Source organism: Vipera ursinii (genome assembly GCF_947247035.1).
Source record: "Vipera ursinii genome assembly, chromosome: 2".
NCBI classification, from domain to species: domain Eukaryota; kingdom Metazoa; phylum Chordata; class Lepidosauria; order Squamata; family Viperidae; genus Vipera; species Vipera ursinii.
Window position 1 is genome coordinate 114,674,120 of NC_139513.1, and position 19,635 is coordinate 114,693,754.

Below are 19,635 nucleotides of genomic sequence, written 5' to 3' on the forward strand. Positions count from 1 at the left end.
AGAGAGAGTGTTTGGTGTAGTGTTTAAAGCATCAGGCTAAAACCAGGAGACTTGCTTCTATAGTCCTCTGTTAGATGCAAAACCAGTTGGGTGACTTTGAGCTATCCATTCTCGCTCTGTCCTAAGAAAAAGGCCATGGCAAACCACTTCCGAAAATCTTGCCAAGAAAGCTTCAGGAAACTAGTCCAGGCAGTTGCCAGGAGTCAACACTGATTCAAAGGCTTAAATTAAACAATAAGCAACATAAAAGCCAAAAAATGTCTATCACTAAGGCTTGTTTGAAAGCCAGAAAACCCAATCAGAGAAGCATTCTGTACCTCAGAAGCAAACAAAAAAGGGTTATGCCCAGATTTAATTTAAAAAAAAAAAAGACTGTTGGCTAAAGCAGTGGTTCTTAAACTGGGGGTATATCCTGAGAATACTGGAGCAATTTGGAACTGCTTGAATCAATTTGGGACTAGCATCCATGACTCTGCTCCCAGAGAATTTTATTTTTCATGGTAATGCTTTTCCCCCGTTTTTTTACACCCCTCCAAGGTGGTGAATATACCTAATTCTTTCCTCCTATTTTCTGCACAACCACAAGCCTGGGAGGTGGGTTGGGCTGAGAATGACTGACCCAAAGTCACCCAGCTGGCTTTTGTGCCTAAAGCGGGACTAGAATTCACAGTCTCCTGGTTTCTAGCCTGGTGTCTTAACTACTAGATCAAACACCTCACGTGTTAGTAGATCTACTTTCATTCACATATTGCACATTCTTTAAGCTCATCTATGCTATTTGTAAGGGACGTGGTGGCTCAGTGGGTTAGGACACTGAGCTTGTCGATCAGAAGGTCGGCAGTTTGGCGGGTCGAATCCCGAGTGCCGCGTAACAGAGTGAGCGCCTGTTACTCGTCCCAGCTTCTGCCAACCTAGCAGTTCGAAAGTACGTAAAAATGCAAGTAGGAAAATAGGGACCACGCCGGTGGGAAGGTAACAGCATTCCGTGCGCCTTTGGCGTCTAGTCATGCCGGCCACATGACCACGGAGACGTTCTCGGACAAGCGCTGGCTCTTCGGCTTTGAAACGGAGATGAGCACCGGCCCTTAGAGTCAGAAATTACTAGCACGCATGTGCGGGGGGACCTTTACCTTTACCTTATGCTATTTGTGGGAATAACTGCTGAGGATTCAATAACTATAATAACAATAATTTAGAATTTATTAAAATAATAAATTGAAATTGGACAGAGCGAGATTTGAACTCACAACTTTGGACCATTACAAAGACAGTCATTCATACTACTAGGCTATATAGTGGTGGTCAGCAGAAGTAAGTTTATTTATTCACCTAAAATGTATTAGGTCACCTAAAGGTAAGCAGCAGAAATACATAGTGGGGGATTCTGACAGGAAGACTAATTCTGCTTCCCACCAAAACTGGCATTTTTGCTGAATTAGCTTCTTCCTCCTAATTGTGTAATTAGCTTCTTCCTCTTAATTGTGTAACTCCAGCATGCTTTTGATGGTAACAAAAGGAAGGCTTCCAAGCCCTCTTCCCACTGCTGCCCCACCCCACCCCCGCTGAGAATTGGAGCTTGCTACTTCTGGGTCCCACAGAGAGGAGCTGCCCAAGGCAACAGGTCAGTAAATACCCCCTGAGCCATTTTACCTCCATCCCTACACGCTGCTCTGAAAATCTGGGAGGGGGATGGCTGCTGGCTCCATCAGCCCCTCCCCACCCCAAGCCACTTTCATTTTCCATAGCAATGGATTCTAAGTGGGAGCTCTTAGTTCTACCCTCTCCTGTCTGGGGACAAGAGCAGGAGTATCTGAAGTGCATGTGCTGTGAGTCCTAGTCCCATCTTAGGCCCGAAAAATTGGCTGGGTGACCTTGGACCAGTCACTCGCACAGCCCAACTCACCTCATAGGGTTGTTGTGGGGAAAATGGTGGAAGGGAGAAGTATTAGCTATATTTATTTATTTATATAAATAAATAAATAAAAACATTTCCGTGGTCAATGAATGTTGCTTCAACTATCTGTGGACCCGAGCAAATTAAAAGAATAGCAAGACAGAAAGAGGAAGAGAAATCCTTTTGACATTCCCTACCAACTTTCTGAGGAGGAGGAGGTAGGAGAGGGAGAAAAAGGTAGAAGGAATAGAGAGCATTGCAGGAGAAAATGTTGAGAAGATCGAGCTCGCTCTTAAAGAAGTCCAATCCCCCAAGATCGATCTTCTTGCCTTCCTGCACCTCCTTCCTACTCTGAAAATTAAAATCAGGAACTGGTCGCTCTCTGTTTGCGCCATTTAGTGCCCTCCCAAGTAATGAATGCTCTTTGTGAAGCTCAGGAGAAAAGAAATTTTAATTTCTGTTGTACACTTTGCTGTTCATTAAGGACGTATAAACCACTCGGTAGGAGGAACAGCTCATTTGGGTGGTATATGCCCCAAATGAAGCATGTGTGATTCAGTTGCTTTGCTCTCTGTGAGGAACACAATGGTTTGATCCAGTAGTTAGATACAATTTGGTGCACTATAGTACTGCATTGTTTCTAGATTTAAAATGCTGACACTATCCTAAAGCGGTACACCAAAATTCTGCTTCAATCAAACTTGATTTCTAGTGGCAAGCATGTGACCATATTGGATTTTTTTTCTTGATAACAATATAGAAATGGTTAAGTATTGGCTTCTTATGGATTTACTTATTTATTTATTTATTTATTTATATTTTATTTTATTTTATTCATTCTTTTATTCATTCAGTCTCCTTACTCTATACTACAGGTCTCAGGTTTCTCCTGGAGACCTCCAATCTGAACATTTACCAGCTCAGATCCTGCTTAGGTTTTTGAAATCAGCCAAATTTGCTTTATTACCAATAACTAAAATCACATTACGAAGTATTCCAAAAGTTTTTTTTTTTTTAAAAAAAAAAAATTCTTGCAGGAAACCAAAGCTTCAGAATAAAGCTTGGAGGGAGAACATGTGTTTTCAATGTATCATTAAAACTAACAAAAGACCTATTAACAAACAGCTCCCACTGATTTTAATGTGACCTGAATTGTAACAAATTCTGAGAAACAAATTGACAACTTTTAAACAATATTCTGTTGAAAAAAAGGAAGCTGGAACAACCAACAATCACTTGTTTTCTTCTATAAGAAATCTAGCCTTTTCTTCACAATCGCTAAATGCCCCATATTAGCATGGCTTTAATTTTCAGGAAAAGGAATGCTAGTTTCAGAAGAAGGTATGTTTGTGAATGTGTGTTTTTAAAATAGCTTAAAGTTTCTCTTTATCATTACTAATGTGTGCAACACTACAGGATGAAAAAGAGGTCTGTAAGCAAAGTGGCACAAACTACTTCAAGCATATTAAATCATAATAGATTACCCCATCTTGCATATTCATACTTGTATTAAGAGACCTGTATTCCTAATTATCAACAACTCGCTTCCGGAAATTGGCAGCCAACAATATTAACTCAAGTAATATTCTTAAAATATTCCTTCCGTGTGTTAAGTGATAAAACTCTTTCAAGCAAGTTAAGTTTTTGTTCCCTTACTGTTGATTCAGTTAGGCCTCCAATTGATACAGTGAGACCTGTCAGAATGTGGTAGCGATAGGACGCTAATCCCAAAAGCTGTGTGACTCTGGGGAAGGCCTGGGATGGAGCATTCCAGTTGAAAGTCACAGCTTCTGACCTGTGGAAAAAAATTGAAACAAGTACAAAAGAAAATAGGTCACACAAACATAACTATCTTTCATGGTTTTTTTTTTTACTTAAATCTTGAAAATGCCAAAATGAAGAAATTCTAATCCACAGAATAAATGCATTTTAAAGCACCACAGTATTATTTCACCATCTTAGGACACTTCTTTAAAGGTGTAACTAAAACCAATATATTCATGGTTTTTGCTGCAATGCAAGGCAAATCATTTTGACTTGAGTTGCAAAATATTCGGGATAGGGCAACTCTACTGAAGTGTGAATACACTACAAATGAGTACTTAAAACCCCTCCCTTGGAGGGAGCTGGGGAAGGACGCGAAACAGCTGAAGAGCAGTGGAGAAAGATTTTAATGCTAATATCTCTGCTTCTAACCATACCCACTTGAGGTAATTCCTCTTTTCAAAACAGATTTCCAGTCTAAGATTACCAACATTTGCCTATAACCACAACTTAAATTGATGGGTTTCTGTTCATATGTACAGCCAAAGGTTTCTTATCCATTCAGGTCTGATTACCGAAGCAGAACATCCAGATTCAGTCACAGTTTTGTTTCATACAGTATGAATCTTGTGAACTCTCAAGCTTCTTCCTTCCATTATGTATTCAAGATGGACAGTGTTTAATATTTGTATGTTGCTTATATGTAAGGGTGTAGGTCTATATGTATGTTGGATATAGTATGTTTTAAGCATGTGTTATGTATGTGTACACTTTGAGAGCAAGCAACTAAATTTCATTTTTAATGTCTGCCCACAGGAAAAAAAATGACAATAAAGGTTATCTAATCTAATCTAATCTAATCTATCTTAATTACCTTGGAAATATCCTCTCCAAATCTTCCCGATGGGGTATGTGTGGGACTGGAGGGTTATCGAAGTAAAGAAGCGTGAGGAACACAGATCCTGCATGACCTCGAAATCGGTCAATTTTTTCAGCTGACTGTTGAGCCACAGAGCACATAATTCGCTTGGAACTGAAAGTTAAAACACCATTTAAAAGAAAAATCCAAATCATGCATTGCCAGTTGTTTTGCTCTGCCCTGCATAACCCTCCTCCCACACCAATATGTCAGACTTCCAGAAAGGGGGGGGGGGGGAGAAACCCGAATGGTTGTTGTTGTTTTTTTTAAAAAGAGCAGTATCATTATTTTTGCCACAAGGTTGAGGAGCAACCCATTAGGATACTTAGATCTCAGGTCTCTCGGCAGTTACAGTGGGTAAGACTTGGAAGAGGAAGACCCAGGGCTTTTTTTCTCATAGAACGCTCAGAACTGAGTTCCGGCACCTGTTTTGGATGGAACCTTGTAGGGTAGGCAAGGCGGGTTGTATGACGTGTGAGTTCCGGCACCTTTTTCTTTTACAAAAAAAAAGCACTGGGAAGACCCAAGATTAAATTGGTGACTGGGCAGCCATTGCTTCCCAATTCAACCTCTTTGAGAAGTTACAATCTGTATTCCTTGAGCCCAGACAGATGCAAGACAGGACCAGCTTAGGTCTTTCGTTTAAAGTAGTGATAGGAGCAACTGATTGCAATCAGTAGGAGAGACTCTTGCAGAAGCCTTTCCAGAAAAGGTTGATTGCTTAACCATATAAAAGACTGACATAAAATGTTTGCAAAGTACATACACATTTGCATCAATTAAGGCTGGCTCAGTCCTGGTTAACAACAGGGTTACTTCCATCAAACTCGTCATAGCAGCTTCTCTCACCCTGTTGAAGTAAGCAAACACAGACATAATTTGCTAATGTTAATTTCTAGTAAGTTTCATATAAATTTATAAACCCACAATGAATCTGTGATCAGAATAAAATGTGTTAGTGTATATGTCATGCACATACTCAACAAAGGATCCAAGATGTTTTTGTTTGGGGAGGTAGATCACTGAAGCAAAGCTTAAGCACAGTCAATGAGGCATACAAATTTTGCAGTCAAACCTCTAGGGAACTTTCTACATGCCACATCTCTATTAATGCTCACCTCATTCTAATTTCAGTGAACAATTTTCAAAGAAGATATATGAGTATATGTGCATGGTGACAAAAAATAAGCAATAATTGGAGAAAGACAATAACTCTTTCATGCAGAGGCATGAAAACCTGGGAGTTCACGGGCGCAACTGAGAAATGAGATTCTCGGCTCCTAAAATAATGCTTACCCCAACCTTAGAGTTCAAAGCATGCAGTCTTCAGTGTTGTTAGTGATTTTTATTAATTATAGGATTTCAAAAATACAAAATATACCCAGCTCCATTTTTGTTTTTTGCTTTCATTTTCCTAGAGCTTCTGAAGTACACCAATAATTTGGTGTCACATCATCAATTTGTTTTTCTTTTTAAAAGAAAATAATTCCTCCAATAGGTGTGTAAAATATCTTTCGTCCCTCCAAAGGGAAGGGCAAGAATTTCAACTCTATTTGGTGACACTGCGTCACCATCATGCTTCCAGCAACCTTTGTCCTATTGTGTAGGGCAGGGGTCCCCAACTCCCAGTCCATAGACTGGTACTGGGCCACGGCATGCCAGCAACCTGTCCACACAAACAAGCAAAGCCTCATCGGCAAGATGCAGGCAGCACACAAAACCAAGCACCCTCCGGTCTGCGGAAAAACCTCTCTCCACGGAACCGGTCCCTGGTGCCCAACAGGTTGGGGACCTCTGGTGTAGGGCTGATGTACTGGCCACAGTTCCTACTGAACAAAGATTTCTTTGGGAAGAATTAATTGCATTGGATTAGACCTTTGTAGAACTAGACAGAACTTTGTGCTAATCAGTTACAGGTCAGTATACCAAAATCAATCTCATCCATTTTGAAACCACTCTATTGGTTTTCAGACAAGTAGGAAAGAGCAATTTAAAAGGGACAGGCCCTGCCATCCCCTCACAATCTATATAGAAAGCAGTGGAGAAAAAAGAAAACAGTTCGTTAAGGTCAGAAAGAACTGGAGAATAATATGCTGGGAATTACATGCAATTACATGCAGATATGATTCTATCTTCCCATGAAATGCTCACTGAAAAATCAGTTTGTGATATTTCCTTTGTTCCTTTGAACAACTGATTGGACAAACAAGAATCATAATAATATCACTGACTTATGGAACCAGGATGTACTGTCTTCAGCCATTCTAGATGTGGACTAACTATGAATTAGGACTACTATATGTGGGCTACAATATTCAGACAATGAGTCGATGGGAAAAAAACGGTTAAAGAAAGGTCTAGCACACTGCTGCCATCTAGCAGTCATCCAGAAGTTTGCAATCCACATATGATATCCTTATGTCCACTGCAGCGGATTTGTTCCTGGCAAAGAGAACAAAGGAAGCTTTTTTTCAGCTGCTCCTTCTTGGCTGAAATTGTGCACCAAAGAGTGCTTTCTTTGCCACAATGTTTTTCCTGCAAATACGGATCAGATATTGTAGCCCTAAATAACCTGAACTTTTCTCTAGGTGTTCCTACTATATGAAGTATAAAGAGAACGACCAGTCTTTTTAAACAGTAGATTCCCATTTCTGAAATTTTTAGTTCAAGGCATTTTGTTTGTAGGCTTCTAAAACTGAAAATGGTAGCATTTTTTTGTTTTTGTCAAATGTATCTATTTGAACTGATTATTATAGATCTATAGTCTATGTGGCTATATACGCATTTACATTAATTTGTCTGCTTTTTTATAGCTTGTACTGCATTTTTAACATTTCTTAATGCTTTATTAGCAACCTAAAATATAAATCTAGGCTGAAAGGGCAAAATACATATTTATTCATTCTGCAAGGTTGGTATGGATAGGACTATAGGGCTATTTAATGCTTCAAAAACAACTTAAAAGAAAACACTTTGGATCTTCCACAAATGCAACACTTTCCTGCAAATATTTAAAGTTCTCATGTCCTTCTTTCAGACTTCCATGAAATCTGAAAAAAAGCATACAAATTACATAGCTCTTTTAATGAATAGCAGAAATATGCTCTGCCAGGCAAGACTCAAAGCACTTCTTCCCAATAATTTTCAAACTGTATATTATCCTAATTGAATCATTTTTAGCATTTCTTAGATTTTTTTAAAACAGAGGGAAAAAATCTATATTTTTCCATGTTAGGAAGGAGTCAAAGACTTCTTAGTTTTACATGACCCTGCTTCTTCCAAATGGATACACACTCATTCTGTTAAATTAATGATGCATCTCACAACCAATCTCCTTTGTACACTCAAAAACTAGACAGCCTCATATGGGGAAAAACTTATTTTTCACATATTCTAGGCTTTATGCTATTTATGGGAAACAATCAATAGCCCAAATAAGATATCACTGCAAGCAAACAATTGAATCAATAGAATATCTATATCCTTCCTATCAAACATTAAAGTATTAAAATATTCAAGCAATTATTACAGGCTATCCAAAATGTTCCCAGGTATTTATTTATTTAGAAAATTTATACAGCCGCCTACTCGCTCACACTGACTCTAGATGGCTTAGATATGAATAATAGAAGCCAAATTCTAATTAACTAGGAAAAGTCACAGCTGCAGGACTATATTGCTATATTAATCATCAGTCCTTCTGATGCTAATTTTCTGCAGTGAAATATGCCATCAACGGAAAAAGAATCCCTTTGAGCAAATCTGACCAGGTTTCCTTGCTTCTCCAAATCAAATAAGAAATCAGAAGAAATCCTTTTCAAGGGCCGAGGTAAAATATGTGCAACTAGGTAAAGATTTGGTTGCTTCTTCATACAGATCAGCCTTCTATGTATTCACATAATCAAGCTAGAGCCTGGCATTAGATGGCTTTACTTCTGGGCATTCTTTCATTAATTGACTATTTAAAGGTAATTCTAGTGTAGAATTTAAAAGTAATTTCTGTTTTAATACAAGTGAGAACGATCAAAATGGATTATTGAATAAGAGAATGAAAAGACAGAAACGACAGCAAAGAATGCACCCAAAAAGATGTTTTGAAGAACAGAAAAATGTGCATTGGAATAGTGAATGCATGCATTTTTTTTGCAAAAAAATCTAATGAACACTCCATTTGATCTGCTGTTACACTGCCAGTTTTATAATTCATTCCCAAGAAATCTACCTGTATGACAACACAGTAACACGTTATGCATTTTTTACTTTTTTACGGAAAATTCAAAATAATGAATATGTAAATGAGAATTAGACTACTGCATTTCTATCTGTTTCCCTGCACAAGCATGTACACACGTGCATATTTGTACACCCACACAGAGCAATTAGACCACTTTTAATCAAAGAACCCTTTTTCTTTTTTTTCACACAGCATCTTGCTCTTAAGGGTTTTTTTTCTCATATTTAACACCTGTAGACAGAATTTGGACAAGTCCCAGCAAACAGTCTGTCAAAAGGAATGTTAAGTTTGCATATGGAAAATACAGTTTGTTAGCTTTCCCACGAATCCTTTAAAAAAATAATCAAAGGTTCGTGTACATTCCTATTCCTTTTGGACTTTTTTTTTTTAAACTGGAGCAGACACACACCTCAGAAAGCATTTTCCCAAGAATACCCACGCATTCAATTTCCTTTCCAACCCATTGAGTATCAGTCTGAAGAAGCTTTGAGTTAGTGGAGTTTGACTATCTGGTCAGAGGTAAGAGCTATATTATTTAACATAGAAACAGAAATGCTAACTTTGAGATGTTCAAATTTAATATTTCTGTCCTGAAATAAGTATAAACTCTAGAATAAGCATGGATACAAATTTTTTATCTATGTTTATTCTAGAACCAACACTTAATTCAGGATAAATTGAGGATATATAAATTCTAGAACAAACATGGCTACAAATTTGTGAATAGATGGTTGGAATTCCTATTATACTTTCTCCAAAAGTTCAATATTATAGAAACGGACAGCAGAGAAAATATTTCTCTCTAACTCCACATTCTTACTTAATGCTACTCCTCTACCTACAACTTTCTGTAAGTTTTTTTTCTTTCCGATCAAATAGTAGCAGAAGGAAACATTCACAGCAATAAGCTATAACTGCCCTAATATGATTTGGGCCCCCAAAACTAAACATGTCTTTAAAAATAAACAAAAAGTGAAATCTAAATATGGATTTCCAAGTACCATCATGTCTCCTATCACTCACTGTATGTTTATGCTATGCTATCTTTGAATTTAGTTACATTCTGAAACTACAAATTATATGCTCAATTCTTTCTCAATTCTTTTGCAGAAGTTCCTTTACCATGTAAGCATGAAATATGCTATAAAATACTTTTTAATAGATTGGTTTAAGGATACATGTAGCAATTTAAAAGAAACAACTGTTCACATTTTTTGTGTGCTATAATGAAAAGTTGCAGTGTATAATGAAACCTATTTCTTTAATTTTAAAACTCCTTAATTTAAATATCTTGGCGCTCCATAACCCAACAATCAAAATAATACACTGTCTTGTTCAAGTTGAGCTCAACTTTTGGTGATTTCATGGCCACATGAAAATCCATATAGTTGGCCAAATAAGTTTCCTTGGCAGCACCAGAGAAATGGTTTGCCACTGACTTCTTTCAGGTTATAATTTTGATTTCCCAAGCTAGCCTATAAGAGCCCTAGAGCCTCCCATCGAAGTCCTGACCGGCTGACCTCGGTTAGTTTTGTGCAACTAGGCAAAATTAGGCAATGCAATTTAATAATAGGAAAATTCAAATGTTCATGTAAAACAAATTCACTCTTTGTTAAGCTATGAGTACAAATGGTTAGACATTCATGTTTTTATTTATGTCAAAATAAAACTTTGTGGTTTGTAGATAATAGAGATAATGAAAAGCAGTTGCTCTTTAAAATAATGTGTGCAAAATGTAGCTGGTAGGAGGAGGTAGCAATGTAAGAAGAATAGGAGTCTAACTGTTGATACAACTACACCCTCTGCTGTTTACTTACCATAATGGAATATCAGCTAATCTGTTCTTGCAGGGTGAAATAAAACTAAGGAAATTTTGGAATTAAATTAAACTAAGTGACAGTTAAAAATAAACGTTTGGAAGGTTTCTCATGGAAGAAAGCCTTAAAACTAAGTAAAAGCCTTAGTAAGATGCCACGTTTTCACATTTCCTCTGAGTCTTATCATTTTTGCTTTCCATTACAGCATGAAGCTGGGACTTTATCGAGACCACACATCTTACTTACCATGCTCCAACATCGCCTCTGCTATCTGTTGTGTAATCTGTCAGACCATCCAACAATATGTTGTATATCTCTGTAACATTACGTTTACACACAAATTCATTTGGTGATCCTTCTCCATTCACCCCTACTGTCAAACAAACCCTAAAGGTAGAAGAAAGATAATTATTAGGATCATATACCGGTAATATTTTTTTAAAAAAAACACTTGTGCATTAACAAATTTCTGCTTAACCCAATAAACAAATAGCACAATACCACCTATTAATCAAAATGTAAGTAATGTGTCTTACAAGTAGTCCTTGACTTATGTCCATTCATTTAGTGATGGTTCAGAGTTACAACAATCACACTATCCCTCCAGTCACATGCGTGCTATTTGGCACTTGGCAACCAACTCCCATTTATGACTACAACCAAGATAGTTGCAGTATTCTACAGTCATGTGATTGTGATTCACAACCTTCCAAGTGGCTTTCAACCAGCAAAATCAATGGGAGAAGCTGGATTCACTTAACTATATGATTGACTTAATGAACACGTGATTCACTTAACAACCATGGTGATTAACTTAATGTGATAAAAATGCTAAAATCTGGTCCAGTCACATGATACCTCATTTAACAACCACGGCACTTAACAACTGAAATTCTGGACCCAGTTGTGGTTATTAAGGCAAGGACTACCTGTACTTCAGACATGTCAAATACAAAGCCCATGGGCCACATGGGGCCCAAAATGTGGTTCCGTCCGGCCTGGGGACCCTGGAAAGAGGGAGGAAGGAAGGATCAGAGGAAGGAACATGGAAAAGAATGGAGGGTGAGAGGAAGGAAGGAATGGAGGGAGGGAGGGAGGAAGGAACAGGGAGGAAGGAATAGAGGGCGGGAGGGAAGAAGGAAGGAACAGAGGGAGGAAGGAATAGAGGGTGGGTAGGACGGAGGGACCATGTCCTGGTGCTCGCGCCACTCCCATCCTCCTCCGCTGGAGACCCTCAGATCTGCCCCACTCCTGCACAGGCACCCCTGAAGCAAGTGATGTTGAGCTGGCCACACCCACCCTAGCCACACCTACCAAGTAGGCCACACCCACCCGGCCCCCCGAGGGCAACCACAATGCTGATGTGGCCCTCAGTGAAGTTGAGTTTGACACCCCTGCTGTACTTGATATTATAAAACTTTAATACACGCACACACACAATTAGTTTTGGTATTACATCCTTGTTATGTAGAATTAACTACAGATAGGGGAGGGGAAGGCCAGGGGAACATGCCACTCAGCTGATTGTCATATTTTCCTAGCCAAGTTTTCCCCCCCCCCCCATACTAATGACACAGAGAAAGACCAGAATACAGTGGGAAATTTAGAGGGAGTTATTCTATCAGCAGTTCAGCTTGCTCCTGAGTGACAAGTTGTTTAGCTGTTTTACATAAAAAAGTATATTTTATTAGTCCCTTAGGTCTTACGATCTCTAACGGGTTGAAAGTTACAGCACATACAAGTACTCTTGCCATTTACACTGGATATTTAACAAAGCAGTAAGCAATTTCTTCTGCTAGTAAGTTGTTGCTGGAAGCATAGCAGGGAGTTCTGGAGAAAATGCCACTGGCAAAGATTATTGTTTGTTTGAGATGCACAATTTCCACTGTCATTCTCTATGTATCATGTTACAGGGCCTGCTTTTTGCAGGGTTTTCCCCACACACTACAGAATTCATTCTACATAATTTATACCAGCGCTTCCCAAATCATGAGGTGTACCTCTCTTGGGGAAGTACAGAGTCCAGGGGAGGTGTGAAGAGTCTTTTAATTTATTTATTAAATTTATATGCCACCCGTCTTGTTATTGAGCAACTGGGTGGCTTACGAAATGATAAAAAGTTGTACATAGCTGTACATTGTCACAATAAATTCACCTTTCCCAAAGTTTCATTATTTGTTTTCATTGCTCATTTGTGTTCATTTTGGTGTTTGGATTTTTAGGGGAGGTATGTACCTTAAGATTTCATGGGAGGAAGGTGTGGTGGAACCCCTTGTCTACAGATTATTTTCCACCTGATTCAGAGTTCAAGAACATACTTTAGTTACATTCAGTCTTGTCTTCAGATACTGTAAGGCCTTCAACATTATGTAATTACATAGTTAAATTGGGGAAACCGGTCAAAGCCTACATATTTATGATAGAAACTATGCAGGACAGCTACCTGGCAACTTAGATGATAAGCGTAAGAATGACTTGAAATGAATTACCAACATGAACATTTAAGTGCTCATATTTTCAGAAGTAAATGCAAAAGAAATATCTGGAAAATGACCTGAAATTACACTGAAAATTATATTTTTATTACCGAATTTATCTTTCTTGGTTTTCTACAATTTAGACTAGTAAAAGGACTATATTTATGATAGGGAGGTTATTATTCAAATACAATTTTTTTAGTCCATTTATTTATAAGAAAATAGTAGAGACCTGTTTGCATATTGCTCCTTAAAGCCTAATTACTATTTTTATAGAATTCAAAATAGACTTAAGGATTCATTTTCCATTAAAAACACCATTGTCTCTCCTCCAAATTATAACCTTATAAATATACTGTACTTACTGTAACAAAAGTCCCCCGAAAATATTAACAAGAGGGTATGCAAAATGTTCCATGCACAAACTGTTCCATTCATGGAACAGATGGTATCAGGTGGTGAGTGGCCTAAGTAAAATAGGAGTGTTTAGGATGTTTGGGTTTGTACAGAGAATGGAATGGGACTGCCTTAGGTGGAAGAAGTCTGGGACAGCAAAACCAAAAAGTCAATGATACTGGCAGTAGCTGTAGACAACAAAAAGAAAGGGGCAGTGGAAAGGGCTAGTGGGAGGGGCTAGCGCAATGGTGAATAGAATGTGAAGGATAGGTGTATATAATGTATGTTCTTATTTGTGGTTTTTACTTGTGTGTAGTGTGCACTATGGACAGCACTTAATTTCGTTGTGAGTTAAAATGACAATAAACATATTCTATTCCCGTGTTGGCGAACCTATGGCATGCGTGCCACAGGTGGCACACAGAGCCCTCTCTGTGGGCACGTGTGCCGTCGCTCAAGTCCTAGGTCTTCAGCTGGGTTTTATAAAACCTTTTTGCTTTAGGCCCCTGCTGCCATATACCAAAAAAAAGGTTCAATCAATCAATTTCAACTTCTCGTAGGAAAAAAAAAGATCTCGCAAAGTTGGAATTTATTGATTGAACTTTTTAGTCCCACCCAGTCTGCCGTTACTACCGCAGCCACGCCCACCTAATTGGCCACACCCACCCAATGGGCCACGCCCCTGGCACCCGACAATACATAAGTTTTGGATTGCACTTTGGGCACTTGGTCTCTGAAACATTCGCCATCACTGTTCTATTCTATTCTATTCTATTCTATTCTATTCTATTCTATTCTATTCTATTCTATTAAGAGGTATGCAGAATTAGAGGCCTGTTCCTCACTTTAGTCAAATCACTGCGTAAGTGGAGCTGGCGTGTCCATTGATAGCAGCTGAGGGTGGGAGAGAAGAAAAGAAAATCCATGGAGAAGATCATGTACTGTGACTACAGCAGCAACGGAATAAATGGCTGTGGAAATACTGGGGGGGGGGAGAGGAGAGCAGGTGGACCTGTGGGATCTGAGAAAACAGCAGTGGCAATGTCTGTGCCTAAAGAGAGGGGAAAGGGAAGGCTCAGGAAGGAAGGGGAGCTGGTGGAAAAGGAAGGAGAGGAAAAAGATATGCTACACTAGGACAAGATGAAAGGCGGAAGAGGCACTGGCCTTGCCCTACTGACTCCACAAATTCACTCCAAGCTCTTTCTGGATTTTATTTAAAGTCCAGAGCGACAAAATGTTCCAGTTACTTCTATTATTTCTAGAGTTATTATGTTCTTCTTATCTAATATCCAGGGGTGTGTCATCAGCAATCCATTGTATTAAACAAAAAAAAAATATGGGATAATTCCATACAGGCCAAAGCCAAAGTATTGCATTCACCTGCAGCACTGGGAATTAATTAATATTTTTCAGCTCTCTAAGTATTTGAATAGCTTTTATTTAAATAAATGGAGAATAGCTTTTCAAAAGCCGTACTAAGTGTGTTGCCATCAAATATGCTTTATGGTAATTTCAAAAATTCCCGCCTCTCTTCTAATGGTACTGATCTTGAAATGGTGGAACATATTTTATTGTATTGTGAATGTTATAAATCTTTTGCAGGAAATTTTTTGGCCTATTTTAACATCTAAACCAGGCACGTTAAACTGCTGGCCCATGGGCCAGATGCATCATGGCGAAACTGTGCCCACCCCATTGCCGACAATGGGGGAAAAGCTGCAATACGTCGCACAATGTCATGTGACATCGTGAGTTTGACATGCCTGATTTGAACCAAGAAAAAGAGATACTTCCGAGTATCTAAAAAAATTATTTGCAGATGAAAATCCGAAGATTACAGTGTTAACAGCCAGATTTTTAACTATGGCTATAAAAACAAGGCTTTTAGTAATAAATCAATACTGAGGTTTTAAGCCTATTATGTGTTATTTATTAAATGTTTTATTGGATCAATTGTTTTATCCAATGCCAAGTTTAGTTTATATTTGTAACTTGCTTTTAAGCCTTTTGGCCACAATAAAATTGATTGATGTTCTTACCACTTTTATTAAGCTTTGTCTGACAAGAAAAATATGGCAAGATATATATTCATATATTTATGTAAATAACTATGCTCACTACTAGGTACATGAAACAGAAAAGATTACATACTTTGCAACAGCTTTTAGGCCATCTCTTCTGGATTCAGCAAAACTCACACCTCCAGAAATCGAAGTGACTTTTTTCAAAGCATCTAAAACCTTGAAGAATAAAGGAAAATCCAAACACTAAACCAGCACTTGACTATGTTTTTCAAAAAGTATTATGCAAAATAATGGAGATGAAGCAGTTACAATAAAGTGGGTCAGAGAGGAAAAGTGGTAGATGGTAATGAAAACATGTAGTAGTTTTGCACATTACAAAGCAGACTTTTCGTGTGGTTTATAAGAGATGTGCTTTACATTCAGTCAGATATCAAGGTTGATTTTCATTTACTAGGGTGACAGGACAAGACAAGCCTAAACCTGTGCCATTTCAGTTCTGTATCTCCATGAAGTTTAGCTTCTGTGAAGCTCCAGCACATTGCAAAAGATGGATTAGCAACATTTGCGCATATACCCTACCACACAAGTCATTCACGGAAAGAACAAGGGAGGATTACTGGGTTCAGTATTCAGCCAGCCTGCCCCTTAATCAAAGTGACCCTAGTTATCAGGCCCCATTGGCTGCCTCTCTCAAAGGATCCTGGGAGTGAGTCTTGTTTATGTTTTGTTCCACCTTGCTGATGCCTATCCCATCCTTCTGAGTTAACCGTACAATAATATTTTATGATGTTTTGACAGTTTGTTTGGGCTATATAATCTAGTTTTTAAAAGTTAACCTTTTATTACTTCCACCTTTTATTAATAAAGAGTGGTTATGCAACTACAAAGAGTCTGGATGATAACGTATTATCTGGACTCCTTCCAGCTGGATTAGACTGAGATACAGCACTCAGATAGTGTTGATTACATTTACAGATGACTTTTGGCAGGACCAGGAATGAGATGCATGCACCCATGCCAATCTTGAACTTGGGTTCTCAGCTCCTGCTGGAAGAGCAATTGGGAACCATGGCAGGGAAGCCTTTGCATAAATCATCTTATCTGCCAACTGAGCCCATTTCTGGAACAGATGGCCCCACTCATGGTCTCTGATGTCCTAGATACACTCTCTCTCTCTCTCTCTCTCTCTCACACACACACACACACACACACACACACACACACACACACACAGACACACACACACACCTCAACTACCGCAGTATGCATCACATGGGATTGTCCTTGAAAAACACCTGGAAGCTGCAACTAAGCCAGAATGCAGTGGCATGAGTAGCTATGGATGAGATTTCATAATTATTCATGTCACATAGTTGCTTCACAAATAGCCCTGGCTCCCTATAATCTTCTGGGACAATTCACAGTTCTGTTTATCGTTTATCCTCTCTAAAGCCCTTCATGGCACAAGACTGTTTACTTGAAAGACCATCTGTCTCCAAGTGTCTCTGCTCAACCTATGAGATCCAGTAGATTATTCACATTTTTGATCTCTTCCACAAAACGATGCCTTCCAGTAGGACTCAGGGCTTATGTTTTCTGTTGCATCTCCTGCCCATGGAACATGATTAGTTCCAAGCTTGCGCAGTCTTGACCCTTCTGTTCTTCCACACGGCCCTAAAAACCTGTTTTTCCCCTAGCGCCCATAGAATGAGCCTGAATAGAATGGGACCCTTGAATAAGATATGGGATTCATATCAGGAACAGGATTCATTTATCCTATTGTACTTTATGTTAAGAAGATACAATATATTTTATTTTATATTTCTTGCTATTGTGAGCCTTTACTGTTTCAAACTGTAAGTTTCCCAAATTAGGCAGCCATATAAATCAATAAATAAGTGACTTCCAGATATCCAGATGTAAACATAAGGTAATGTTGAGATTTCAGTGTTGGTCTTAATTGACAATGGAGACCAAATCAAAAGTAGCAGAAATTTGGTTATAGAAATCAAACATTGAAGCAATATAATCTATTTTAGGGGACGACAGAGAATGAGGTGGCTGGATGGAGTCACTGAAGCAGTAGGCGTGAGCTTAGATGGACTCCAGAAGATGGTAGAGGACAGGAAGGCCTGGAGGAATGTTGTCCATAGGGTCGCGATGGGTCGGACACAACTTCGCAGCTAACAAAAACAACAATCTATTTTATGTTTAACAAAGCAACCACGTATCATTAAAATATGTGTTTTTAAAATACTTGAAAACTGTTATAAAACATTCCACCCTGCATGTTAGCTTACCTCCTGGAGTTTGCCTTTTAGAAGGAATTTTGGAAGGGCACCCAAGGCTAGTGAAAAACCACAGCGAATCATTTCCTCATGTCTTTGAAGGCCTGAAATGTATTGCACCAGTAAATCTGGAAAACATAACACTCACTGTCTGAGTAATTAAAACTCCAGAAACAATGCTTTCCAGCATTAGAATAACCACTGGTTATTCTTGAAGGATGGTGGCTGTTAAACAAACAATTAAAAATTGTTTATGTAATATTCAGTATATAATGTATTACTAACATGCAAAAACCTTTAAAAGTTTTATTATGACAATGTTTTTACAGCAAAGCATGAGAGTAAGCTCCACAAAATGGCACAGGTCCATTTTCCTTCAGTGACATAATTTTATAACCTCAAGCCATTCAGCACATCTTCACTGCAAGATATGTTGTAAAGCATTACTAGTGAATTCTCTGAACACGAGGAAAACATTTTTAAGAAACACTGTCAGGAAAGCAATTCCAAGAATTTATATATATATATATATATATATCTCCTTTGAGGAATATATTAGATTTTCATCCTCCTGGGCTTCCAGAGAGCCATTAAAAAGCTGGCTCTTTTACCAAGCCATGGAGAAACGGGAAGTCTACCCCCAATAATAGCTTTAATGTGGTATATGTTTGTACTATTTTCATCCCCGGTGTGCACCATATATTTTTGGTGTTTCTGTTTCTGCTTGTTTTTAGCAGTCATTGCTTTGATGTTTTAACCCCCTTGTGTAAGACACCTAGAATTACACTATGATTGGGATACCATACAAGTAGACAAATAAAGGTAGTGTAGCAGCAGAGTATTCACAAAGCATTAGCCTATGAAATAAGGAAAAGTTCTAATTTAATGAAAACACAAACAAGTTAATTAAAAATTAAAGAAAATAATATGCTAGAGACAACATGGACAATCAGCTATCCAAAATTTGTTCTATATGAAATTTAGTTCAGGCTAATTTAGCTTGTGTTGCCTTCTTTCCGTTTTTTTTAGTTAGCAAGATATCATAAGTTATCTTTTAATAAAGACAGAAATGAATCTGGTGAATCATTACCTTGCTCAGCTGGATTTGCTCCTCCCTCTTCATTGCAGTAATATTCATTACATAAAGCAGCTAATGCAGACACTGCTGATTCCTAAAACAAAAGCAAAACCACAAAGATATAGAATTACTTCTCTTTCAAATGCACTCTGAAAGAATTCTGCTGTAGAGATCATCTAGTAACACGTTAAATGTCTATTCATGCAATTATTATGACTATGTCAGATAACCCATTCATTCGAGATTTCATACAGTTGAATAATTTCCTACTATGTTCAATTGTTCCACTTTAGGAGCCAGAAGCAAGTCAGGTTGGTCAAACAATGCTACATTACAAATTATCCTGAACTAAAACCTCCATTTAATAAAAGGATGGGAAGATATTGCAATTAGCTCTGAAGAGATAATAGTAAATTGAATTACATTTCAGTACCAGTTATGGCCTAAGTAAAACATCATTTTTGTTATTTAATCAGTACTTTTGTTGTGCGAATGTACAATATTTGGATCAGTGACTATAATAAAGTATTTGCTATATTATCAACCATTTACCTGATTTATCTCAAGTTCATATCCCCATTAATCATAAATTGTGATGGTTGTAAAGTGGGCCACCCATGTGACTGAGCTGATTTTACAACCTATTTTTGCAGTGGTCATTAAGCAAATCACTGTGATTGTTAAATGAATCTAGCGTCATTAAGTGAATACTATGATCATTAAACAAACTCATGGTTCTCTATG

General features: G+C 38.1%; 1 protein-coding gene across 2 annotated transcripts in view; it reads right to left on the reverse strand.

The window, feature by feature from the left end:
- TBCD (tubulin folding cofactor D) overlaps window positions 1-19,635 on the reverse strand; it is a 164,767-nt gene that overhangs the window by 16,425 nt on the left and 128,707 nt on the right. For both annotated transcript variants that reach the window (XM_083354407.1, XM_083354406.1), the window contains 7 exons: window positions 18,904-18,985; window positions 17,826-17,941; window positions 15,653-15,741; window positions 10,875-11,015; window positions 5,344-5,427; window positions 4,533-4,691; window positions 3,551-3,689 (listed from right to left, as the gene is read on the reverse strand). In XM_083354407.1, coding sequence (XP_083210533.1) covers window positions 3,551-3,689; window positions 4,533-4,691; window positions 5,344-5,427; window positions 10,875-11,015; window positions 15,653-15,741; window positions 17,826-17,941; window positions 18,904-18,985 — 810 coding nt within the window. The remainder of the gene's footprint in view (window positions 1-3,550; window positions 3,690-4,532; window positions 4,692-5,343; window positions 5,428-10,874; window positions 11,016-15,652; window positions 15,742-17,825; window positions 17,942-18,903; window positions 18,986-19,635) is intronic.